Below are 27,464 nucleotides of genomic sequence, written 5' to 3'. Positions count from 1 at the left end.
CTCGCCGAGGCACAACAACGGGTGACATTGTTTTAGAGGTTGACTGGGCCAGTCTGACTGACTGGACCGGTCTGGGCCAGACACTCAGCCCTATGATAAGTTGTTGCTGCTAGACGCACTGGATCAAACCAGCTGAGGCCGGCTGAACACACGCAGAGGAGCTGATGTGACGTTATGACTTTCTGCATCTGATGTGTCACTTCCTTTTGGTTTACAAAGGTTGCATGTCTCTTTGCTGAGGTCGCCACGGGGCTGCCTCTGAATTCTTTCATTGCAGCAACATTAGCCTAGCCTCTTTGTTCAGTGGTTCAATATTTGTAAGACAAAGATGATGACAGAGCTGCCGCGTTTATTGTAATTAGATTGGGCTGTTTTTTTTTACAGCGCAACTTGCTGCTGAGGTCATTAAGTTCTCTTCCACGCCAGGCAGACAGCATTTGTTCATCATGTTTGGCACGGGAATTTGTTTTGGACTAACATGCAGCTACCTAACTAACATTTAAAATCAAATAAAAAGCTTAAACATTTCAATTTAGGAGTTTATCGCACGCCTTGGATGGAAGCTTTGTAAGATGGCAGTGCCAGCTGCTGCTGTGGTCACAATAAATGGCAGGGTGGCATAATATATCTTTCCCACATGGATCAGGTTGTCACAGCAAAAGCTCCTTGTGGATGATAAGCAAAGAACTGGTCTCAGCCTGACAGCCTGAATGACGCAGAGAGACAGACAGAAAGACAGAAAGACAAAAGGAGACATATGCCGGTTTATGGCTCAACATCGCTAACAAAGCACCCTAAATGCCCAAACTTAATTGCTATTTTAAGTTGCTGAATAAGTAAGAAATTTAGCAACAGGGTCTTAACTGTCAAGCAAATCTAAACACGTTGACAGCATTGCCACTCGCACGCACAGGATTTTTAAATGCATGTGAACAACAAGACACGCACAAATTTTAGGGGCCAGAAAAAATGCGCACAATTAAAACAAACAAGCAAACAAACAAGAAACAAACACATACATGCTTACATGCAAGCTAAAGCACTCAGTAAAAATAGTGTGCACGCTACAGAGGAGACAAACAAGTTTTCCTGCCAAACAGACAGCAGAGCGACGACAAGACAGAGTGTCGTTTGCAGACATGATACACTTCATCCACTCCTGCTGGCTAACACGGCCGTGCATTCACACCCCGCGCTCAGTCAGGATGGAAACTCCATGAACTGTATCACGTTTCACCTTTGCAAAATCGCACTTGGTAGAGCTGCTGCCCTGCAGATCTATATTATAAAATACACAATGTTCTCTGCAGCTTGCTATTAAAAAAAACAGCTCCAAGTCATTAAAAACAGAAATAATGTTTCCTGTTTTTTCTCTTTTGCTCTTTTTGATTTAGTCATTAGTTTCTGATGTGTATGGTTTAATAGATTTATAGACATCACAACTGCATGGCACATTATTATTATTATTTAGCATTTTTTGGTAGTAACTTGCAGGCATATCTGTTCCTGCCCTTTGTTGATTCAGTAAACCACTGGAATCATGTATACTTGATTAAAACCCCTAAACTGTAAGGTTTACAGATACTCACTCTGGTAAATACTTTAAACCTTTTGGTTTGTCATAAAAAATTTTGTGTAGTTAATGAATTAATTTGGTAATTAAAGGCTTAGCATTCCTTGAAGGACTGCTTATTGCCTTTCATGTCAGAGATTCTGACTAAGATAATCTCATGTTGAAAAATGTTGCAACCGTTTGCACAATCTCATGCAATATTGTGACATGTTGCAGTCAAAGTACGAGTTGTGAACAACTCTCAGCTACTACCACATCAAATCTTAACCTAATATCTGTTAAAATGACTGAGTTATAGTCATTTTTCTGTAGGCTAATGTAAGGCAATTATCTTTGGCTTTCATCTTGAATTGGATTGACTCTAAATGGTAATCAGGTCTAGACATACATCCAGAATCTTGGTGCTCCGGTTTTCTCCCATAATACAAAACCTTAATGTCAACTGTTTATTCTAAACAGACATTAAGAGTGACTGTGAGCAGCATTCATGGTTGTCTGCCTAAGGTGTCCCTGTGAAGGATTAGCGAACATTCCAGCGTGCACCCTGTCTCTTATCCAGTGAAAAGCTCCAGCTGCCTCTGCAAGGACCAGAGTGATGAAGTCGGTAAACAACTTGTAGACATAGACGCTGCATGTCTATAAAAAGACTTCACAACAATTATTATTGAATTTGAAAGCTGACAAAGGATGTAGTGAATTGAAAAGATTAATAATTCTTTTCAAACTGCCGCTGTTCGTACTCACGTATGCACGATGAGGTGTAGTCTACTTTCAAATTTGACTGCGGAAAACCAAATTACTCATTCAGCCATCCAGAAATTAACATGTGCTCGGTGTTTCCAAGCTGTGTCCCCTCTCCGGTTACTGCCGAGGTCACCAGATATCCTCCAGGAGGAGCTGGTGATGTCAGAAGCACCTGTGTGCAAATGATGAGTGCCACATAATTGATGGTACGCGACAAAACGGCCTAAGTCCTTCAAGAGGAGCGAGAGCACCCTCTGATCTCATTATGGAAAAGGTCATCATTCGCCGTGTTAAAGAAGAGCAGTGGAATATGAACATTGCCTTCCAAAGATACATGCATACACCGATGTAAGTTCATATCTGCATCAAGTCCTTACTAAGTTTATTGTCTCTTTTTGCTTGTGTGTGTGTGTGTGGGAGGGGGGTGTGTGTGATGGTGGAGGGGTAGATTGCTTGAACATATGCAAACACACGTACAAAAGCACCCTGTCCTCAGCTGCTTCATTTAAACATGTTTACTTCCACCCACCCACCCCCTTTGAGCCGCTCCGTACTCTCTCACATTATTCAACCCTGCATGTATGAATGAAGCTTCTGCCGACTCCGGGTCAAACCTGCTCCTACCCCTGAGCTGTTTTCTTCTTTTTTCCGGGGAAGGCTGTCAGGAGCATGGGGAATGCAGTGGGAGTACAAGCGCCATGTGCGTAATACACAGATTCACGGTTGCGTCCTAGAATCACAAATCATCTGTTCTTGAACCCAGCAGAACTACGAGGTCGTAGATGGGACTGCTGGCTCGGCATCATCTTTGTGGAATACTGAGGACTAAAAGGAAAAGTCTTGGCCAAAGAACTTATTCAGATCCTTTAAAGTGGGGCTCACTGGAAATCAATCAACTTTATTTCTATAGCACATTTTAAAAACCACAGGGGTAGCCAAAGTGCTGTACAATAAGATAAAAATAGATTAAGACAATAAGAAGAAAAACCTACAAAACATACACATACAAGGTTCACGGCAGGTGTGTTTTAAGGTGCCATACAAGACAAAATCATGGTTAATTGAAAGGTTATGAACAATTAATGTCAATCTATTGTGGGTTGCTATTCAAATGGCATCAGCTGTAGCACTTCCTGTGCAGTTATCGGGGAACTTCCAGTAGGAATAGTTGAATATTTCTGCATGAGTAACCATGAACCTCACAAAAAACCCTTTCTGTTTAATCAGATAACATCAAAGTGGACAATGAACGTTTAAAACGGTACTAAGAGAATAAATTGGAACGTTTCCAGAACAAGATGTACGGCCACTGCAATAACCTACCAAATGAGTAGATTTTCCCATCGTAAAGGTTAAATTATATGTTGCGCAACTCCATTTCAGAATGTGTAAACAGTTACATGGAGCTATTAACCAAGGCCGAAAGAAACACGATTAATTTTGATCCACTGTTGCTTATCTGCGAGTTTCTTCTCCGGTTTCCCTGCACTATGGAGATCTGATTTGACCAACAAAAAAAAAAAAAAAGAAAAAAGAAACTCCTGAACTTTCTCAGTGCTGCTGGGTCACCATCCCTATTGTTGCCTGAGGTGAGCTATAGGATGTTCCCAATAAAGGTCAGCCCAGTTGTGTGCTCACTGAAACAGCACGTTTCCAAGCCTTAAATAATAAAGAGGTGGATTTATTACGTTCTGTTTGTGACAGTGAGAAGCCAGAAGAGAAACAAGTCAACAGGTGGCATTATTAAGTTGCAGCCGTTCACACCCTTTTTTTTATTGAATTCAAAGAACAAAGTGTAGTTCACAAAGACTGCTGTTGTCATACTAACTTGGCACATGCCACTGTAAGTAAATACAGTACAGTTCGTTATAAGGGATGCTTATTATAAACATATTGCTTATCAGACTGAACATCCCGTATTCTGTTTATTCTTGTTTTTTTTTGTGTTTTATATTTTCTTCAGGCAAGCTGCCTCGCATTTCACCAACCCCTCCCCTTTGAGGATACAGGTGTTTATCGAGAGCTACAGATGTGAAGGAATCACTCTGTTGTTCACACAAACAGGTCGCAAAGATCTTGCGAATCAGTTTTTTGTCTGATTGTCTCTCCTCTCTCTCGATCCGTCTGTGTCATTGAAGTGTGCAGTAGTCTGGGTAGTGAATATCTTACCTGCTGTAGACAGCGGTCAAAGTGATCACAGTTTGGTGAATCAAGCCAACAGCTACTTTTAAAAAGGGCACATTTAAGAGCAAACATCTACCCTTTAAAACCATTCAAAACAAACAAACAAAATGTGGTTTTTTTTAACCACATTGCTTTTCTATCAGATACTCATATATGTTGAAGAGAGGCCGGTCTGCAGTTTATTGCAAAACATCGTCAAGCATATTTGATGCCAAATTAATGCAAAGCAGAAATTATTTCTTTTTTAGGTTTGATTTAAATTCACCAAACTGAGATTACGCTGACTGATGTCTGCAGCAGGTAAGACACTGATGACCCAGAGCATTGCAAACGACCACACTAAAAAATCTAATCTTTCACGTTAAGCGCAAAGATCTCTAATGCAATCGCGTTTCCTTACAGTGTGGCATCGACAGGATCAAGGTTTGTTGCATCCAGCTCTTTGCTCTGGCTCTTTATCTACTGTTCCTCCCCAAAGGGTGATTTAAGTAATGAGAACACTTTCGCTAAAGCTCTGTTTATCTCAGCTATAAAAAAAAAACTAGGGGAACAGGTGTTACTTTTTCTCAGCTACAAATTAATAGCCTCTAAGCTGCGAAAAAGGTGTCTCGTCTCATTTTTGCGGAGACACATCACAGCTTTAATCACTGAAGAGTCCTCAAGCTGAGGTTTGTTCTTGACCCCTCAGAGCGGCATCAGCTTACGTTACGCCAGGCCGGCGATGAACAGGAGTGAGCCGCGCCGCATGTGGAAAAATTATCTCCATTCTCTATCACATAAAGACACAATATCTGTGATCTCGAGTGCCCACAAAGTACTTTTATCGTGGCTTATCATACTTAGCTCGATAAGTCGGGTTTAGTACTTGACCTCTTTCTAACAAACGCCGGAGCTCGACTGAATATAAGAGTGTGCGGTTCCTTACATAACCAGCAGATGCTGTAAAATGTGTCACGTGGGCAGGGTCAGCAAGTTTACGCAGAATTAACGACAAGTGTTCAACGGCAAATTGGAGAGAAATTCCTCTTACTGTGTGAACGCTGATTCAGCACTCACACCGTTGTTTTCCTGTTTGTGGTTTCTTCCCGAGGCTTGTTTCGGACCCAAACTACTTCTGCAAACTTTGTGCTGTTTTAGTCGTTCATACATTACAACATTCAGCTCAGTCAGGAGGCAGGCACTGGGATTTAGGCTTTCATAACGTTTATAATTTTTCAAATATTTCATTTTACTTGCAATTTTTTTTTTCCCCACATAAAAATACATCGAGATCTCCTTAATTCCTTCAAAACAATGTTGCTGTTTTTTGGTTGATTTGTACTTCAGCATACGTCTTCTTTTTTTGTCTTCTTATTCTTCTTCAATGTTTTTTTACTACTGTCTGGCTAATTGTAGCTTTTAGCCATGAATTTGCTAGTAGCATTTATCTATGGGTTTGGTCAATTCAGCAAATAATTCAGCAAATAATGTTCTACTTTTCATTCCAAAGTTTTAAATAAATACCTTGTGCAGTTTATTTGTGTTCAGAGTATGTGATGGGAATAACTATCAGCTACTACCACACTGAATTTTAGCTCAGTAGTTGTAAAATTGACCGAGTTATAGACGTTTTTGTATTTGGTAAAGTTGATTAGCTGTGACAGCCATCTTGTATTGCACTGACTCCAAAGCTTAATCAGTTCTCGATGTACATCCAATGATTACTTTCTGAGAGTTTCATTAAAATCCATTTGTTGGTTCATGACATATTTTGCTAAAATATGACAGATAAGCAAAAACACACACACGCACAGGCAGTTACACAATACATTATTTACTGACAACGTTACACAATCTCCATCCTCAGCAGCAGACGTTTTGCTCGTGGGGCACATCGTTTGATCTCTGGCTAAACCTCTACAGAAAATATAAACCCAAGGAACAAAATATACATTCAGAAACTTTGTAAGGACTTTATAAAAAAAAACCTTTTAGTAAAACATATAAGTGTGAACAGATGTAGAGTAAAAATAATATACAGTATCAAACATCTATATGAAAAAGACCTATTTAAAAAAAAAACTGTTTTAGTGCAAAGACTTATTTATATATTTTTTTACAATATAAAAATACTGTTTTGTAATTTCTCTTTCTGATAAGAACAAACAGAGGACGTCGGTGTGAAGCTTAAAGGTTACAGGTGGGTGTCCGCGATGGGGATTCGCCTGAGCTCAACGATTTGGGAGTTGGCGACGCTCCCGCCGTCGTGGCTTCCAGGGATGGATTCATTATCGCTGACATTAAGGCCGGTGCCTGAAACACACGGAAGAAAACATCATGAGGTTTCCATTCGCCTGCATCAGCTAAATGTAACCTGTGTTTCTTTTTTTTAATTTTTTCATGTTGTCAGGTTATCAAGCCTTCATTAGATAAGATAAAACACTGTACTTTACTGCGTCTGGGCACCTGTTTAGTTACCGAAGGAAGAGGCTCTAAACTAAACGACTCATTATGTCAGAGAAAGAGTCAACTCGTGGGTCTGTTGGCAAAACTCTGTAAGCAGCAAACGTGCTGAGTCATGATACGCACTAACACTTTTCTGCAACTGTGGATCCGTTTATTCAAAGCACATCTGGGCTAATCCTTTTAAACGAGAACTCAGTGTCATCGTCACCCGCCTGTCTTCTTGTTTTTGCGTGTCTGCTACCAACTTGTTGTAAGTAATCGTTGAATGTACATCTACAACTGATTCACCTTTGGAGTCAACCTGATTCAAGATGGCTGCTGCAGCCAACTGACCTAAAAACAAACATAAAATTTAGTATGCTAGCAGTTGAAACTGATCCCCAGAGCATATTCTAAGATCTAAAAGATTGCATATCTTTGCTTTAAATTTTGCCAATATCTGTTTGGAGTCATCTCTCTCCGTTTGTTAGCAAAATATCTCGTGAACCACTGGACAAATTTAAATGAAACTTTCAGGAAATAATCACCGGATGTGCCTCTATAACTGACTGACTTTTGGAGTCGATCCAATTCAAAATGGTTTGCCAGTGCCAACTGATCTTAAAAGAAAAAACACACAAATGTCCATAATTCAGTCAGCATTAAAGATGTTGTGCAATAATTTGATGTGGTAGTAGCAGAAAGTCATTCACAACGCACTGCCCAAGTAAAACTCATTACATAAGAACTTGGCTTAAAACTTTCGCATTAACTGTGGGAATCAATTCTGTTTGTCTGTTAGCAAAATATCTCATCAATCGATGACTGAATTTAAATGAAACATTCAGAAACTAATCACTGATTATACATCTAGAACTGATTAACCTTTGGAGTCAATCCAATTAAAAATGGCTGCCACAGGTAATTCACCTTAGCCAACACATGCATGGTTATAACTAAGTCAGTTTCACAGATACTGAGCTAAAATTTGGTCCATTAGTAGCTGAGAGTCATTCACAATGCAGAATCTGAGCACAAAATCTCAAGATATCACAAGAGATCGCACATAACGTTGTTTCTCAACACAAGATGATCTTAGTCTAAAACTCTGGCACATAAGGTAGTGGGCAATATGTGCTCCTTCAAGGACTGCTAGGCCTTTAACTCTTATTGGTTTTAGCAAACCAAGCCATATTTACTAAATTTTTTCTAGCTCACATTAATGGTAAAAAAAATAATAAAGTTTTATTATTTGTTGCCTTACAAGTTGTTGCAACTATTTGCATGTTTGCATTCATGTTTCCATCATTGACAGGTACCTGAAGAGCTCATTGTGTTTTAGTAAAGTTTTTTTTTTTTAATTCTTTTACATAAGCAGCCCCTTCCTGATGCCACGTTAATGATCAGCTCTACTACAGCTCATGTGTTGGGGCGTACGTGTGAGTATACGTGCTTGTGGGTTAATGGTTGACTACGGAACGGAGGGTCTGAAGACCCTCATTACAGTACTGCTTACTGAACCCCTGACAGGTGGCGCCCGGTTATGTAACTCCGATCAGCAAATAGATTGGGGTCATTGGGATGAATCCAGAGCGACGGGTTTGAACATAGACAGGGTCAGAGGTCATGGGGGAAAGTGTCTATTTGACCACTGGACCTAAAGGTGAAATTTACCTGCAGAGATCCAAACAGCAGTCAAAAGTTTGAGGATGTTTTTTTGCCCCCACACGACAAAAATCTGGTTGTATGTTTTAAGACGATGCCAAAGAACTGATTTAGAATTAATCTCAGTGAATTATACCTTTTTCTTATCTTCATCATGCAGCGTTTAGCTGCTGATCATTGTCCTGCTGCTGCAGACATATAAAGCACACAAAACCTTTCTGCTGCCGAACTCACTCTTTCATCACACAGTCAATGGGGAAGTGAGAGTCTTTTCACTGAATGCAACACTCTCCTCTTAGCTTTATCTATTTATTAACACCTGCAAGTCTCTAAAACCCAAACCTGTCAGGCAGAACTTCGAGTTTGACCGTGTCACTGGTTGCATGTTTAGCTTTTCTAGGATGTCTCACCTTTACTTCTTGTACTCATTTTAGAGTCGTTCACCTTCTTATTTGTGTCAAATGTGCAGGTGAGGCACTGAGGCAGATGTGGTTCCAGTGAGGGCCAGTCACATCCATTTTTAGGTTTTTATCATCATTATTATTATTATTATTATTTTGGGTGTGAAAAAAAACGACTAAACTCATTTAAAATCTACACAGCAGCATCGTGGCTGAAGGTGTGTGTGTGTTCGCTGGTTGTAAATCAGTGAGTTGTTTGGGCCCTCAGCTCATTAAATGTGAAGCAGGAAAAAGAAAGGTTTCCATGGCAGCAGAGATATATAAGGTCAGAAGAGGCATGACTGAGCAGAACTGTTGCTAATGGATTATTGGATTCAAAAGATACTAAGTTTTTTCTGTTGCTTCTAGTCAGATCCTTACCGGCTATTCCTTCTTGGGGTTTTGGGCTTGTCACATTTTGCTTAATAACACTCCAGGCTGTTGTTTTGTTGACTTCCTGTGTCTGCAGCAGCATCTTTTGTTTTCCTAATAGTAAAGTTAATTTTACCTTTTGTCCACACCACTGCATGAGCCAAATGCTTTACGTTGCATTTATTCTATTAAACCACAGCTAATTAAACTGGTTTTCATTAGCAAAGATACTGTTGCCATTGTGCTGAGGAAACCTTTCTTTGTTTTTTTCGGTTAAAATGGTTGCCCATTAGGGTTAAAAGTTGGTTTCACACCAATTTTGGAAATGTCTTTGGTTTCTGATTGACCAAATTAGGTCAATGTTTTAATTTTAGGAAACAGTTTTGCTAAAGGTGAGAAATGTTTGTATCATATTTGACTAATCATTTCCCTTTTCTCAAGTAAACCGGAACCACTGAAGCTCATCGAAGTAATACCTAAGGTCTTATATGAGCTTCCTGTTATGTGTTTTTGCTGTGGCATAATCTATGTTAAAGTTCAGTCACTCCGATCTAGTGTAACATTCTGACCACTGGGACGTCAAGTGAGTAAAAAAGCATCTTGTAGTGAGAATTCTGATTCAGCATTACTGTTTTTTTTGCAATCTAACTTCTGCATGTTTTGTGCTAATAAAGCCAATCATATATCAAAACGTTCAGCTCATTCAGGAGATGGGTGATAATAGGTTTGGATTTTCTAACTTTTATAATTTTCAAAAGGTTTAACTTTTTTCACAGATATTTTCTACATAGAGCTCATATTTCTTCAAAACACTGTTCTCTTTAGAACCTCGTTTAGCATGCTTGTTCTTAGTTAGCCTTTTGTTCCTTTGAGTTAGTTTTTTTTTTGCTAATTTTAGCTTTTAGGTCACCTTTTTGCATTCAGCTACCATTCGCCTTTATGTTACGTTTAGCTTTTAGTTACCCTTTTGCAGCTTTTAGCTCTCTGAGGAAACACTAAAGCAGTTCCAGGGAAGAGACAGGCAGCTGAAGTAAAGTCTTGAGCGTGTTTAAGGTGAATGAATCGTCCTCACCTGTTTTTAAGGCAAATATGAGGTCATCAAAGTCCTGCGACTCCTCGTCTGCAGTGACCAGGTTGGTATTTATGAAGCTCCCCTCGGTGGTGTACGTCTCCATCATAGGACTGGGCTTGAACGCACTGGTGGGCTGAATGCTGGTCCGAAGTGAGGTTCGCTCCCAGTCTGCCGATACCTGAAACACATACGCATCATCAGCTCTGCCGACAGGTGCACCGAAGATGTAACATACAAGCACCCCCTACTAGGATGCCCACAAAGCTTAATGGAACAAAAAGCTGACTTTATCCTGACTATCATAGATGAAGCAATAAATATAATTAATCTGAAAACACTTTAAATGAAAAACAATGGCTTTAAGGGAAAATCAAAATGAACCATAACATTAGCGCTGTGCTGTTACGTGACATCCGCCTAAATAAATACACCAATGACTTTTTGGTTCCTAGAATGGGCCCCATCTGTCAACGGTGCAATTGCGACTGCGATGAGTTGGGGTCAGGCAGAGTGCATCCTGGTTAAAACACACAGGGTCAGAGTGCGTTCACGGGGTGAGGCAGGTCAGTGGGTTAGAGTTTCACACTGAACCCTCCTAACATCATACGAGCATGCTTCCGGCACAGTTATGGGAAATGACAGCGTTTTAGTTGGTGTTTTTTCTTTAAAAAAAAGAAGAAAAAAAAAGCTTCAATACAGCAAAATGAGAGAATGAAAAAAGATGAGGAAAAGAAGGCAGGCGATCTTCGTCAAATCTTTAGTTTCTCATCAGAAACCGAATGAATCTTGGTTTTCCTCTGTGCTTTTTATTAGACGCCTCATCTGTTCATGTAGATGAATAAATGTGTGTGCGTGTGAAGCAGTCGGACAAGTGTGTTAAGCCTCGTTGGGCTGCGACTGGTACAGAGCGTCCCGGTGAGGTGAATTAAGCACCACCAGGCACCTCACATTGTGTCTCATCCACTCTGACAGGCAGAGATAACTCTGATAAGCCCGTCGACTCTCACGTTAACGTTTCACTCATTTGAATTCCGCATTATTTGTTTTTTTTCCTCCAAATCTAGAAGACGCACTGGATCAGACACTCCTACCGCTCAGTGTAGATATCTCTACCTGTGCTGTTGTTTTCAAATCATGCTGCAGCTGAAACCCAAAGAGGCGAGCGTGGGCTCTCATGAATAAAACAAGATTACGAGGACGACGTGTGGAGATGAAGATCGAAGAAGAGAAAAGGGAGGGGAAGAGTTCCCAGGAGTAACTATGTTAAGCCATCCCAGTCCCTTCCCCCCCATCCGTCCTTACAAGGTATTCTCCTGGGGAAAAAAAAGTTCCTAAAGAGTTGTTTGAGTGCATGTGTGTGTGTTTGTGTGTATGCAGTGTGTTCTCGCGCCACTTCGATACAAGGGTAACAAGAAGAGCTGATATGGGTGTTTGTGGGAGTCAGGAAGACAGACAGACACGATTTGACACATTCAGTATGTTACATAATAAGCGGCCGACTGAGAGTCTGAGTGAACCACTTTAAAATGTTCTTTGGGAATCAAGCTCAGCTGATGTGACAAATGTGAGAAGGAAAACCCGAAATGGACGATCTGAGAAATGAGGGCATGGGAAAAAAAAAGAGGGGAGAAGCCTGAGAAATAGTAGAGCAATAAAAAAGACGTTTTTTTCCCCTTGAATTGGTCAGTCTACATTTCAGACAAAATGTTTTCTTTCAATGACAAATCAAGCAATTTGTTTGAATGATTTATGATTGTTTTTACTTTGTTTAATGCAGTTCATTTCATTACAAATAAAAGAACAGTCTTATGAAAGGACAGCAAGTCAGCTGCTAATTTAAATGTCAACAAAAATGCAAAAAATTAGACATTAGAGTAAATTATATAAGAGGGAAACTCATCTTCCAGTAGAAGGAAGAGGGCAGTCTTGTTGTTCTGGGTTCGTTCTGTTTGTAGCACAGTAACAATATACAAAAAAATTGTGCACCCAACCTACTGCTAACCAATTGAATTAAAGTTTGTCTGTAATGTCAGTGATGTTTATGTCACGCTAATTTGATTTGTGTCTGTCTTAAGATTGTGCTCAGAAAAAGAGCAAATCAATATTAAAAACATGCGAGTCTCAGCAGAAACAGTGAAAATTAAACATTGTGCACCCTTAAAGTAGCATTTATTTCAGGTGCATTTGAAAGAAGCTACTGTTTGCTTTTGGTTACAAATATTTCTCTACAAGTATTCCCCAACACGGTAAAAGTAATTTTTCTTTCCTAAAATTTCTTTCACCTTTCACATCCTTTGTGTTTGAACAATAAAACTTCACGTCGAGTCAAATCATCCAAATTTGATTTACCAAAGTCAAGAGTATGGCTATTTTTAACTCTTTATCGAAGAGAAAAAGTTACATTTGGGTTACGATTCTAGGGTTTTTCTGCATCCTGAAGTAGGTGGAAAAAAAAATGTGACCGATGTTTTAAACCTCAAAGGAAACTTTTGCGTGTGCGTACCTCTTCCATCGCACTGATCAGATTCTGAGTCGATTTGCTGATTTCGCCTCCTATCGTGGTGGGCCCCCCTCCTTGGTAGGTCGCGTCAGGACCGTCGTGGCCGCTCATCTCCACGGTGTAACTTGCTTTCGTGGGCCAGCATACTTGGTTGTGCATCATGAAGTACACGACAAACACATACAAGCCCTGCAGAGAAGAAAAGAAAAATCATCTCTGAGTATCAACTCCTCCATTTTCTCCTGTTTACTGTTTGAAGATGAATCTGTCACTTTCTGGATGCAGAACAGCTGCTCCATTTCCCCAGCAGTTCTTTGGTTTTCAGCATCTTTCACCATGATTACTAAAAGAATTACTTCATCATCTCGCCGTGATGTCATTGTCAATGATATTTCTGTCCCCCCCCCAAATGTCACAAGGCTGTCCAGCATTTCACAACACTCATCAGCAGGTGATGATGGCGGTGGCAGAAACAGATGGAATGCACGAGGGAGCAAACTGCAAATGTGCATTTCACACACAAAGACAGAATCCATCTTCACCAGCAAAAAACACAAGAACAAATAACTAGACTCGTTTACCAAAAAAAAAAAAAGAATTAAGTGAGCTCCTCGACAATGTGACATGGTTTTAAAAAACCTGTGTTGTTTATTTTACAAATGTTTAAACCTCTAGAAGAGCGTGTCCCTGGTCATTTTGCTTTGAAAGATGTCAGTGAGTACCAATTTACCGAACTGCTCCAAATCTCTGCTCTATCTGGGAGGTTGTGTCTGCCAACAAGAATAACGAGATCAAAGTGTTCCCTGCAAAGCTGTCCGCGTTACCCTCATTTCCCGAAAGGTCCTGATAAAGAGCAAGGATTGAAAACAGCGTGGGTAGTTACAATCAACATTACCAGGAACGGCGACTATAACTAGAAACTGCGTGTTTATGAGGACATTATAAAACTGCAGCATCCGCAAAAGGAAACAGGGCTGCGAGCAGATGCAAAACACATGGAACACCTCACAGGTCACTGGCTTTGCTTCATAGTCTGCTGCTTCCTAGAGGTGGGACTTAAAAAAACAACAACCTGAAATTACACAGATATATAGCACCTTAATATATATATTATCCTGATGGTTGCAATGCAAAAAAAGTGCTTTTGAAAAACAGGCAGATGAGCTTTAAAATGACAGTTTCAGGAGAAGCAACAGGTCAGTGTTGGGAGTAGCTGTCAACAGTGATTGCACTGTTATGGCTTTTTGTTTGCCTTTTTTTAATGGAAAAGGTCAAAAGGAGGAAATTAACCCACCTTCGTGTGAGCACGTAGCACACCAAACAAAAGCAGCCAGATGTGTTCTAACGTCTGCGTGTGCATGTTGCTATCTTTATCTGTGGGTGAGCTCTGTGGGCGATTAGCACAGATCATTAGCAAGCTGTGCAGCTGGAGAAACAGGCTTTACTACTGTAGGCCGGTTACGTAAGTGTTCCCTGATCACCGGTAAGGCGGAGGAGACGGAGAGTAAAGCCCTGAGGAGAGCACTGAGGACGAAGAAGGTGAGAAGGCACAACAGAGAGAGGAGGCACAGAAACATTTGGAGTCATCAAACAACAACAAATACATACATTTAATTTCAGGAAAGGTACGATGCATCCTGAATATGATATCATGACTTAGATTTAATAAAAAAAAGATAACAGTTTGGAGTTTGGAGGAGGTAGACAATATTATTTCCGAAAACGAAAGCACCAAAACAATGTTTATTGTTTCAAGACATGGTTTGTTTTACTTTAGCTCCATTAGGCACAAGCATGAAAAAATTATTTCAACAGTTAACACATCTGCAATTAAAACAAATTCACACAAAAAAATAAACTACAAAACTGGCTGCTGCTGCTGCTAATCAGTGCTCAGCTCTTTGATGCTAATCTCGTTAGCGTCTGAAATACTCATATGAACTTATTATTTTAGCTAAACACCTATTGTTTTATTACAGACTCACCAACTCAGGAGTTTAAACTTCACTATACAAGGCCGAGGACCCAGTGTTTCTATTTAGTTATATATATACACCTAAACATAATCTGAGCTGTTCATAAATATGACAGGACTCAGTTTTTTTTACTGAGTTTGGTCTGATTATGCACTGTGAATGAGCGCTCTGATTTCTGGATCAAATTTTGTGCAGTTTTTAAAAATCTGTGGACTCCATGAAACAAGCTTGTCGGCCGAAAAGGACCCGGTGACCACCAGTTGCTGATCACTGCTCTGTATTGAAGAAACACTAGAAATGATTAGCCTAAATAAATATGCTTGAAAAATAAATAAATAAATAAATAAACAAATAAAACAATCCCTCAGGGTTTCTGTGCTGTTCTTAACTGGATAATTGATTCCTGAAAATTAGATTCTTAATATGGAGAGATGCTTTGTGATGTGTACAAACAAACTATTTTAATTATTTAATTTTCCTATTATTCTTGGTTTTGACACGGCTGATTGCATGCGAACAGCTCGGGAGGTTGAGTTTTCCATGTTCACCTCATCTCCTGTGCTCTATTTTTAGAACGCATCGGGATTAGCAGAGGAAGTAGAGGGCAATATTAAATCCTAATGAAGATTGGTGCCGTTTCTTACCTGTGGCTATTTTTGGCCCTGCCAATACAATGAGATTAGACTCATGAGCAAACAGTGGAGCTAATGAGGGGTGGTGCTGTGGTGATCTGATTATCGTCTTCTAATTCAGCCTGACGAGGCACAGATGTGCGACGGAAAAGGGAGCGATGGAGGGAATGTGGAAGCAAAAATTTAAATTTAGAAGTCTTTTTTTTTTCTCAGTTTAGCTTCAAACTTGATGACGGAAGCCGGCAACTGTTTTCACGCCCTGCAACACAAAAACAGGCACGAACAGCTGGAACATCTGCATTTGTTTAATAATGCCCAGTAATGAGCAGCAGGGAGGTGTGCCACACAACTACAGCCATCAAGGTAAATATGGAAAATTCTTCTAACGGAAAATTCACAACATGAAGGAAACAAAAACCAACTCACAGCTGAGACCTACAGTCTAATGACTTCCAGCTTCAACAGGTCAATGGAAAACAATGATAACATTAATGGCAAAAGTAAAGCAAGATTGCATGTTAAACAGCAGTGGGTGGAATAATAATAAAAAACCAGCCAGAAGGAGGCAATTTGTTTATCTAAACTTTCCACGTTCAGTGGAAATATTCAAACCATTAGATAACATAAATAGACCCGTGGAAGTTATTTTGACAGTTATAGTTATGGTAAAGGTCTTCTTGTAAAGCAATATTTTAAAATAGAATAAAACCAAATAAACCAAAAATAAAAAATAAAAAACCCTCCTTGCCTTTATTATCTGTTCATTATTCTTGCTGACAAATATGTGCAGTTTTTATTTTAAGAAATAATAATACATTCTTATCTACCAGGATTTAATTTGCTTCATGTCTAAAAGACATTTTACAACAATAAAATTGAGCTTTATTCAAAAAGAGCAGTATTCTGTATAATTCTGCATGCACACAAATCTAAATGCACGCTTAGTTTTTACACTAAAGCAGCATGTCAACAGATGTCCTTTCTTTGGTCTATCTCTAATAGATGACCTGACAAAGAGGTTTAGCTTTGGGGCTCTTTACCTTCCTCGCCCCTGCTGCAGACCCCGTGGCCGAATGTTTAATAAGAGCTCTGATGGTGCAGTGCTGGTGCTTCAATTGAAAATCAATTGCAATAGTTCTGCTCTAACAGGACTTTGTTTCCCCTCTCTGTTTTACTAAACACCGAGCTTAAGAGGTTGCCTGCATAGGGCAATTTTTGCTAGAATGTGTTCTGTCTGAAGCAGAGGGCTAAGAAAATATAACAGAAGAGAATCAAGGAGGCTGGAATGACTCTTTTCAAGTTGCATTTTGCCTCTGGTGGCCCTGTTTTGCGCTGTGATTGAGTGGTATTAGTGTGGAAGCAGACAGAGACGGAGAGGAGGTAGTAATTTGGAAGGCCTCAGGGGCCTCAAAGAACAGGAAGGGTAGATTGAAAACAAAGAATGCTAATCCATAATGTTTACCTCAGTCAGAAAAAAGACTAAAAAAAAAAGTCTAAAAAAAAAAAAAAAAAAAAACTAAAAAAAAAAAAAAAAAAAAAAGTCTAAAAAAGTCTAATGTCCAGCAAAAACCAGTGAGATCAGGTAACTAATATTAATTTAATCCCTGAACTGTAGACGGAAAACAAAATTAATGTAAAACACCAACCACACAAACAAATGACCAGGCCCTTTAAATGACTGGTCGGCTCAAAATGACCACATGATGTGACAGAGTTGGAGCTCTGGAGCTCACAGATAAACGCTAAGTGCGACACTGACGGTCGGTGCTGACATCACCTCTCTTCATTAGTCACTGTGCCAACAAGAGGAGTTTATTTTGGTGTAAGACTGTTGTCTTTAGCATGTGGACGCCACATATCACCAGGGGTTTCCACAGACCTGTTATGGTGCGCTATACAGACTATGACAGAAGCAACTGCAAACATTTATACACTGGAGGAGAAAAGGATCTATTGTACCAAAGAATGTGCGACTATGAAAGCCGAACGGACACTTGGGCAAACAGGACAACATTCAGTCCTGAGACGCTTCTGCAGGACAGCAACAATGCTGAAGGATATTTTAATAAAGTGTTTTTGGATTTAGAAAAGAAGAGCAGGTTTGCTCTTTTTCTAAGGCTCGACCTCAACAGAGAAGAGCAAATGTAAAGATTTAAGGAAAATGTAAGAAACAAGTTTTTTAAGCTCCTTTTCTGCGGCGTCTACTCAAAACATAAGATGAGCTAAAATGGTGAGCAAGGCTGCAAAGACAAAAATGCAAACTTACAGATTTATTTTAAGTTGTCAACATGTGTAACATGTTGAATTCCTATAGACCAGGGGTGGGCAATCCTGGTCCTCGAGGGCCACTATCCTGCATGTTTTCCTTGTTTCCCTGCTCTGACACACCTGATTCAGTGGTTAAACTACCTCTTCATGTTCTGCAGAAGCCTGTTAATCACCCATTGACCAGGGTTGCCTACCCCTGCTATAGACTTTCTATAAGTAGACATCTATAGGAGGACATACCAATTCAACATCAGCCGCTGGTTTGTCAGACGCTCTTATGAAGTCTCGGACTGGATAAATGCAGAACTCAAGTCAAGGTCGTCCTGGATCCCGAGTTAATCATATTTGGACAGATGGTGGAGCTCAAGAATGTTACTGGAACTCAACCTGAAGCTAATTTTAAAGAGGAACTAATCATGTTATCATCTGGAGCATTTTATTCTGTTCTTTTACTGTTTTGCCATTTTTGCACATTGTGTTGTCAAGTGTTTTGCATGTATTTTCCAGTTGGGTTTTGTGTTTTAGTTGTGCTGTACACTTTCTAATATGAATTTTATTGTTTTAATTTGTAGTTTTCTGAAGACCCGTCTAAAAATATGTTTGGCAAATTGGATCTGACTGACTGAAATAAATCCCTGTGTAGGGCTTTCATGATGTGAGGAGATAAGTGAGTAATAGTTTCTGTGATGTCTAGATGAATGTTTTCTGATACTTGAAGCAAAGAGGCAGGTAGCGAGACACCAAAGTACAAAAAAGCAAACAAAAAAAAAAGAACAGAGAGAAAGAAAACACAAAAACACAGATGGAAAGTGGAAAGGGAGACAGTCACAGCAGGGATATATGACACATTGATAACCCTCTCTCTCCACATGTTCCTGAGGCATTCCCAGCTCTTTGAAGCAGGGAATCAAAGTGGGATGATGTTGCCTTCATCTGACCCCTGCAGCACTCCTAACTCAGCCAAGCATCCACACAAAAGCTCACATACAACCACAAACACACAAACGCACACATGTATGACCCATCAAAGCAAGGGACAAAACTAACCCTCATGAAAAAGCAGACTGCGTACACATTTCAAGCTTAAAGGTTTGTAGAAAAAAAACATTTCCTTTTCTCTAATCACTTCATAAATCTACTTTGGGTGTTTTATTCTCATTGCTAAAATTTACGAGCCCAACTGCAGCACAGTACACTGTGCAAAAAAAAAAAAAAAAAAATCTCTCAGTGGTCGTAGTTTTCAAAATACAGCTATTATTGAATGAAGAGGCATGCAAAGTGAATGAGCTCACCAGCAGGCAGTTAAAGATGACGTAGAGGATGAGCATCCACAGGAACTTGAAGCCCATGTGGAGTCCGGCCCACAACCAGACCAGAGAGATGAGCAAAAACAGGTAAAGGACCAGCGGCACCTCTGGAGCACACAAAAAAACAACACATAAAACATATTAGGAAGTTAAAAATAATATTTAAAAATACATAAAATTGGCAGTGTACATTATTTGTTTTACAATGACTCTAAAGTCCAGCTGTTGGCTCGACTCCATGTTTACCACACTTCAGCTGGCTTCTTTCTAAAGGTCAGCCATGCACACCGTTGCCGCTTAGCGCTCACCCGATCATAAATTAAGTTTCCAGCCTGATAACGATAGCCCTGTCCGTGCGTGAAGTTTTGAGGAATCAAACTTGTTTACAACAGCGGATTCCTCTTTGGACACGGATGAAAGATCAGCAGTTTTCTAGGTTCCTCTTCTTTTAAACAAAACAAAACAGAACAGAACAGAACACACATTGGGCCACAATAATGCAGAAATAAAAAAAAAAATGATAGGGATCACAAACTCTGAAGCCCTGTTTCATGCATACTTATCAATGTTGACATGTTGAAACGTAGAATGCAAAATAATACAGATTATGCTGAAAGTACAGATATATTTTATCCACCTGAGACCGTGCATCCTCATACAAGAACACTGCATTGAAATAATGCACACCAAACAAAAGGCTTGGGTCTCCGGAGGGTAAAGTCTAAATGATCAAAACAGAGAAACATGAACATTCATCTACAAATGGAGTGTTGTTTAAACTGAGAAAAAATATATAAATTATGGATTTTTTTTAGGGAGGTTGTGTAAAATACAGGTTCTAGGACAACATATGTTCCCATCCAGATGGCGTGACAGTGTTAAACCTCATGTAGCATCTATTACAGCAGCATGGCTTCACAGTAGAAGAGTCCGGGTGCTGAACTGGCCTTCCTGAAGTCCAGACCTCTGATCAATTGAAATTTGGGCAGCATGATGGATTAGTGGTTTAGTACTACTGCCTGACACCATGAAGGTCCTGGGTTCAAGCCCCAGGTTAGACCTGGGCTGTTTTTGTATGGAGTTTGAGTTGTTTTTTTCCAGGTACTCTGGTTTTCCTTAAGTCCAAAAACATGCATGTTTAGGCTCCCTTTAGGCCCAGGTCTCCCTTGAAAAAGAGAACTGTCGTCTCAGTGGGATTTGCCTGGTTAAATAAAACTAATAATATATGGTGTGCATCAGGAAACATACAATGCAGCAAAGAAGATCAAGGACTGTTGTACGACTAGATTTATCCATAAAACAAGAATGGGATGAAATTCTCCTCCAAAACCTCCAGCAGCTTCTCTTCTCAGTTCCTAAATGTTTACAGAATGTTTTTTTTTTTTTAAAGCGGGATGTTTCACAGTGGTAAATATGGCCCATGTCTGATCTTTTTTTAGATGTATTGCTGGCATCACATTTAAAATTTCCTTACTTTTTTCACTTTAAAATGAAACAATTTCTTAGTTTAAACATTTGATATGTTTACTATTTTCTATTGTGAATTAAAAATGGGTTTATGAGCTTTGCAAATCATTGCATTCTGTTTACATTTCCATTTTACAAGCCTTTTTTTGCAAATGGAGTTGTATTATTTGATAATTTAATGTTTGAGATGGAGATTAATGACCACAAGTAATGACCATATTGTAAAACTGTTAACTACAGTCACATGGGGCCTGCTGACCTCACCTCTATTTTAAGGATGTGACGCATGCAGTCTCACTGCAAATTGATAACTCATTTAATTTATTGGCCAGGTTATCTATTATCTATAAGTGTTAACGAGGTGACGCTTCTTGTAGTTTCTAATCAAGTAGTTTCACAAGCATGGAAAGCAGCACTAAAGGTCTGTTTTTGTGAGTATGTTGTTTACTTTGTGAATATTATACATTTTAAGGCAACACCAGATATGGATGCTGATTCAGCCTTTAAATCCTAAGGGAAGAGCCAATTTAAAATTACACTGCTGAGTCAGTGCAGTTGTGGCCTGCGAGGTGTTATGTAGGACACAGGGTACAGTTCACTTCACAAGTAGGATGGAAACACAGGGCACGGGGCCCAGGTTTGTACAAAAGGCCCTCACTTAGGTGCCATTTCCATCACTCCGTCATTTCCACTCTGCTCAAATGTCTGCCTCCTATCCCACAGCAGCTTTCCTCTGACTCAGCCCAATTCTACCTCCTTAGTGTTGCTTTTCTTTTCTTCTTGACTATTTCCTGTAAGTTTTCCTCCTTATCCACTGATCGTTGTTTCCTAAAACTTTGCCCCTTATAGTCTCCTGATACATTCTCACGGTCAGTAAATGTGTTTTAATCCATTTTCTTTTCAAACTTTCAGCTGCTTTTTTTTTTCTGTCTTGTTCCCGTTTTTTTCTTTTCCCCTTTCTTCCATCTTGCACATCTGTCTCCTTCTCCTCCCTTCGCTGGTTTGATTTTTCCAACCATGTAAGCACATTCCAGTCTGTGGACAGGACAGAGCTCCCACAGTATATAAAAAAAAACAGGTTCCCAGAGCCAGAGACAGACTGCAAAATGCTGACTGACTGTTTGACTTGATACCACCATGATGAAAAAAAAGGAGCAGAACAGGAAGATAAGTCTGTGTAGCGACTGTATGTGTGGCATGAATGCCTGTGCCTGAGTTAGGGTCTGTCTGGTGGAGCTACAAAGTAAAAAAAAAAAACAAAAAAACACTTTTTAAATTCCTAATGGTGCAGTTTTCAGACTCAAATCATTTCTTGTGAATTTTGGTCAACATGAAAGAGCTGTAAAAAAATTATGATATGATTTTAGTTTAAAACACTGGCATGAAAGGTGGAGAGCAATATGCATTCCTTTGGAGAATGAAAGGACTTTATTTAAACATGTTGAGCAAAGAAAAAACATTACTTCTAAAATTGTGGCTTGAATGCATTAAATTTAACTCTAATATGTGTTACTTATCGTCCAATTACTCAACACGAAATACATCCCGTACAACAAGTTTTAAGAAAACAAATCCCATCTGCAGAGTAAGCACTTTGAAACTATTTGAACAAAGCCCCAAGCACTACACACAATGTCAAGTTGTTTCTGACATGCACATAATGCAGCTGCACAGGCTCAAACGGCACAAACAATAAAACACTTTGCAATAAAACTCTATCCACCAAACGTACGATTTTATTTTCCTGTTCCTTGCTGGTCAAAGTGCGTTCAGAGAACACTCGGTGTTGTAAACAGGGCATATCAAAAGAACATCAGGTCTTGTAAACACGCCTTGCACGTTGATTTAGGCTGTGATAAGTTTGTTGATGAAATTTTGATTTGGTGAAATTAGTTAGTTTTTTATTTTATTATTATTATTTTTTCAGCAGACAAGCCAAGCCCCGGACTGGACACAGAGGCATATTTGCAGTAACCTCTCTGATATGCAGATACATATCTTCAAGTGGGGAAGAACAAGCTCAGAGCGACTGCCGGCATGCTCGCGTGATTTCACTGACATCAGGAGTTCTGCAATATTTCACACAGGCCTGAGAGTTTTACATGTGGGCTTCTCACGGTCATGCACCCATGCACAGATTAGACCCACTTTATCTCATCGGTTGTTTGCCGTGGTGAGGAATTTAAAAATGTGACTTTAATACTCACTGTCCAAATGGCTGAACTTATTTTAACAAATGCATAAATCAGATATATAAACTAAAGTAAAGCAGAGAAAAACCCATGCAAATATATTGTGTATACAGTATTTGTTGATCACAGCAGGGCAAAGAGTAAGAAGCGTATTTTTGTTTTTTCATTGCAAATGTGAAACTGGTGATTGCATTCAGAGATAAGCAGAGTGTACAGCCAAAAGCAACAATAACAAAAGGTAAGAAAACCTTTGAGACAAAACACATTATATACATTTCATGCACACGCCCTGCAAGAGTTTATGCATGCCTCTTTGTATGCAGTGTTTTGGTATCACTATGTTTCCGGATAAAACACTCTAAAAGGTGCAGCTAATGCTAATTGGTTCATTTGATTCCTCAATAAACTTTAAAAGGAAAGCCAGTGTCATCATGTTTGGGATTTTGGTTTACTGTAAACACTTTCTGAACTCGACAGTGCACAAAATGTTCAGTCTGGGCTTCAGTCGGCTGCTTTGTGGACAGCGTGCTGCACTCTCCTCTCCCTGCAGCTCTTCTTGTGCTCGCTCCGTTTAGGGTAAAAAAAAAAATCACTTAAGACCTCCGAAGCCTTCCTTGTTTGCTGCCTCATCTTTGCTTTTCTCGGCCAATCTAACTGCAACCCAGCCTTTGGCCTCAGTCTTGCTTTGGAAAAACAAAGGCGCATACCTCTCATTCTAAGAGTGTACACCTACGTGCAGCTCAGCAAATCACCAGTTTGGTTTCCTGCTCTGCTGCAGAGGCCACACACAGAGCGAACTGCTCAGCAGCTCAAGGAACGACATTAAATCGGGCTTTGCTTCATTGTTAAAAGGCTGCGACGGAGCAAAGCAGGTTTAATCCTGCTGATTATAACCGATGGGCTGAGATTACAGCCCAAATGATGCAGGACTAAAGCAGTCTGGCTTGAATCTTAATGTCAGGGTGAAGTCACTGAATAAATAATGTTCCTGTACAAATAAAATAGCGTGCAAATTTCAGACTGTTTGCAGACAATTTAGTACTTTACTATATGGAGTGATTTGTCACTTTTGGTTGAAAGGATCTGAAGTATTAAACTTTGTCAAATAAATTCACCAATGCAAAATAAAAGTCAGACTGTCAACGTTTTGTTCCCAGGTGGATTTATGAGTCAAGGGGGAGCAGAAAAATATGGAAATTTTTGAAAAGGAGACAAAGGTGAATACACTTCAGGTTCTGATGTCATTCTGGAGGAGGTTACTAGTTTTTGTAGAGCAGGAGACAAAAAAATGTGACAAATTTTGTGACCGGATAGATAACAAACCCCCCTCAAATCCATGCACATGCATGAATGACCATAACGAAAGGCAGCATTTTATGTTATGCTCTGAGGTTTCACCTGTGCTGTTGGTCCGTCCGCGGTAAAGGTCATCGTAGGCCTTCCACTGCTCAGTGACCTGGTAGGCGTGGATAAATATAACCAGCACTGCAACCAGACAGATGAGCGGCACCAGGACAGCTGTGCACAGAGCTGCATAGATGTTTGGGATGAAGCACCTAGAAAAGGGATGGAGCGGAAATTTGGTTATTACGTAACTTAAAAAATAAAAGGCAAAACAGAAAAGGAGAGGTTGGTTGGGGAAAAGGATTTAATAAAAACACACTGAGTAAAGAACACATGTCCAGTTAGGAAGAAAGTTCTGGAAAGCTGGAAACTTATTTCACGCTTTTATTGCTCTGTATTTAGCCCTAAGACTTTGTTTTCCAGGTTTCACAAACAGGATCTGCTCACTGAGACCTCTGAGCCGTCCTAAGACTCGAAACGATTCTTGCTCAACAGTGACCAGCAAAACACACGAAACGCTTCTGAACAACCAGGTTCCCCTGCCGCTGCAGCGTGGATAATCACTAAGATCAACAATGCTTCAGTGTGTTTTTTTCTATTTATGAAAGACCAATTCAGGAGTAAATATCTCTTTAAACATCTGCTGATTCTGCCAAACAGCTGAAGGGGATTTTCTATTTCATTTGTAGATAAAAACAGACTTATTACAGTCAAATGACTTGCGTTTGAACAATTTTTTTCGCATTGATGAAGACCAGACTTCTCTGTTTTTGTCTCTGTTGTTTCCCTGAGAAATTTCATGAATTCTTTCCCAGTTTCCTTCAGTCAGACATGTTTACCAAATGAGAACGGAGTGAGAGGTTTCCTCTGGGAAACTCAACATGCCCAAATAAACAATAGCTGCCAAACAGCTAGGAAACCTCCCTTGTCTTTTTCACAAAAAACACAAAGCTCGTTCCCGGTTTGGTGGGAGCACCAAACATAGATAAGACATCTGCAAGTTTGAGCCACCGCTGTAATTAGAGCTCAGATTAGCCAAAACAAGGTTCGCCAAATAACTCCTTGCATCATCCTGTCCCACACATACAGCTGGGCGATGACTCGGAGCCCGCTGGAATCTGGACATTTGGGCGGCTGAGACTTTGGGAGGAGGTGAGAGACGACTGAACCGAAAGTCTCACATGAAGGAGGAATTTGAGGGATTCCTAAAGAGGAGACGAGGAAAACATAACCCAGGGGCCTACTTCACCGATTCTGAAGCCTTGGGATAGGAAAATAAAAGAGAGGAGTGGATTTTTAGTGAAACGCTGCTGGGAATTTCTTTTTATAAGGCAGGGAGAGATCGCGGGTCGAGTAAGCACAAGTTTTTAAAGAACTTGGGGTTCGAAGGTTTTTAACCCTCCTGAAGCCCTCAAATGAGAGAGAGCTGAAGAGAGGAAGAGAAACCCTTGCAACTTTGGGTCAATTTGACCCGAAGGCCACAGGAGGGTCTAAGAAAGACCAAATAAGTAAGAGATATGTTTTCATTGAGTGAAAGATTCACCACAAACAGCACAGAAGATAATAAAGAGGTCCAGTCTACAGAGCTGTAACAGGAGCTACTGACCACAACAACACAATATTCTGCTTGAATGAAAAATCCTCAATGTGCTTCTCGTCCGGTTTAACAAGCTCCAAGTCATTATCAGGAGAAAAGGAAAATATATGTATAAAAACAGGGCGAAAGGATGAGTGTGCTATTTTGTATTTTCTTTTCTTTTGTATTCCCAGTTGTTTTGGGATAATCAATTTTAATGTGGATCTAGCAACAACCTCTAAAAGAGGTGTGCGTTTCAGCTCGCCGTCACTCCCAGATACGATTGCTCCAGAATCACAGAGTGATGTAAGGCGTGATCCGAACACTTGTTTGTACGCAGGCAGGGCGAAACTGAGACAGCTGGAGTGGTGAGAAAACAACAGCCAACCTATTTACTCTGAGGAGGAGAGAAAAAAGAGAAGAGTGAATAAATTCAAAAGCTGCCCCAATCCCTCAGAGGAGGGACAGCTCTCCATGAAACTGAATACTCCTCTGTGTCCTTAATGTGTATGCTCACTGTTTCGCTCTCTCCCCACCCCCACCCACAGGAAACACGCAAACTCACTTCACCCCCAAGGATAACAGCCACACCTAAGACCACTGGCTAATTTAAGATGTGATTTAAGGGTCCAAAGTCCATCAGTGTTCAGCTTTGCCCACTTGTTCACTCATGAAACACATAAAAAATAAGAATACTTTCAAAAAAAACACCAATTTATATACCTTTGTGCTAGTTTTTAAAACAACAAAAACAACAACAAAAAGATCTAATCTGTTCTGTTCTAAACTTTTATCTGATATTTAAAAGAACGCCACCTCTAAGGTAAAGTCTCAAGTTTCTGAGTGAGGCCACACATGCAAACTTTCTTCCTTCTTCATTCAGTTGATTGGACAAACTACCTCCTCATATGATGTCACCAGATCAGGTGTTTTCGTTTCGCTCTACGCTGTCATGAAAAGGAATTTCCCTCGGTTTAAAAAGGAAACTACAGTCGACAGAAATGACTCAGGGCAGGATAAGACACACACCCTGGGCATTCGACTATAAATAGACTGATTAAATGTGTTATTGACTCACACATCTCCGTGCACCAGTCCGTAGACCGCATGTATGCTCCATCCGAAGCCGCCGAGCAACACGATGACCAGGACGATGATGACCAGGGCAGGAAGACCCCAGCCCAGGAGGACGTAGAGCAGATACCGACGCTCTGTGTGCTCATCGTTCATCACCAGCACTTGCCAGAAGTTCACTGCCTGAGGAAACAGTTCAGGAAAAAAAAAACGTATTTACAAGAAGTGGGATCGGAATAAACAAAAAGGCAGCACAAATGACAAAAAAAAACAAAGAAAAAGAGAAAAACATTCTCTTTACCTACTGCAAACAAACAAAATTACAAGGGAATTAAAGGCCCAGCGCTCCTTGAAGGAATGAATATCGCCCACTTCCTCTCATGCTAGAGTTGTGGAATAAAATTATCTTATGCTGAAAAAGGATGGAGTTATGGATGTTTTAGTCAAACCTTATAAATTTCGTTATACACAATCTCACGTGATATTTTGAGATCTGTCGAGAAAATGCGTCGATGATGACTTTTAGCAACTACCACACCAAAATTTAGCTCAACATCTATAAAACGGACTGAGCTATAGCCACATTTGTGTTTTCTACGGTCAGTCAGCTGTGACAGCCAGACTGAATTGGGTTGACTCTGAAAGTTAATCAGT

General features: G+C 40.0%; 1 protein-coding gene across 1 annotated transcript in view; it reads right to left on the bottom strand.

Annotated features, from left to right (window-relative positions):
- Positions 1–6,298: 6,298 nt before the first annotated feature.
- The window catches only part of adgrv1 (adhesion G protein-coupled receptor V1), a 109,524-nt gene continuing 88,358 nt past the window's right edge, over positions 6,299–27,464 (bottom strand). The window contains exons 90-95 of the mRNA XM_017417217.3: positions 26,815–26,993; positions 24,215–24,372; positions 19,143–19,264; positions 12,978–13,163; positions 10,475–10,652; positions 6,299–6,793 (exon numbers count right to left, since the gene is read on the bottom strand). Of these exons, the coding sequence (XP_017272706.1) occupies positions 6,675–6,793; positions 10,475–10,652; positions 12,978–13,163; positions 19,143–19,264; positions 24,215–24,372; positions 26,815–26,993 (942 nt within the window). The 3' untranslated portion in view covers positions 6,299–6,674. The remainder of the gene's footprint in view (positions 6,794–10,474; positions 10,653–12,977; positions 13,164–19,142; positions 19,265–24,214; positions 24,373–26,814; positions 26,994–27,464) is intronic.

Source organism: Kryptolebias marmoratus, linkage group LG1 (assembly GCF_001649575.2).
Source record: "Kryptolebias marmoratus isolate JLee-2015 linkage group LG1, ASM164957v2, whole genome shotgun sequence".
Classification (NCBI taxonomy): domain Eukaryota; kingdom Metazoa; phylum Chordata; class Actinopteri; order Cyprinodontiformes; family Rivulidae; genus Kryptolebias; species Kryptolebias marmoratus.
This window is presented reverse-complemented; position numbering and strand designations above follow the sequence as displayed.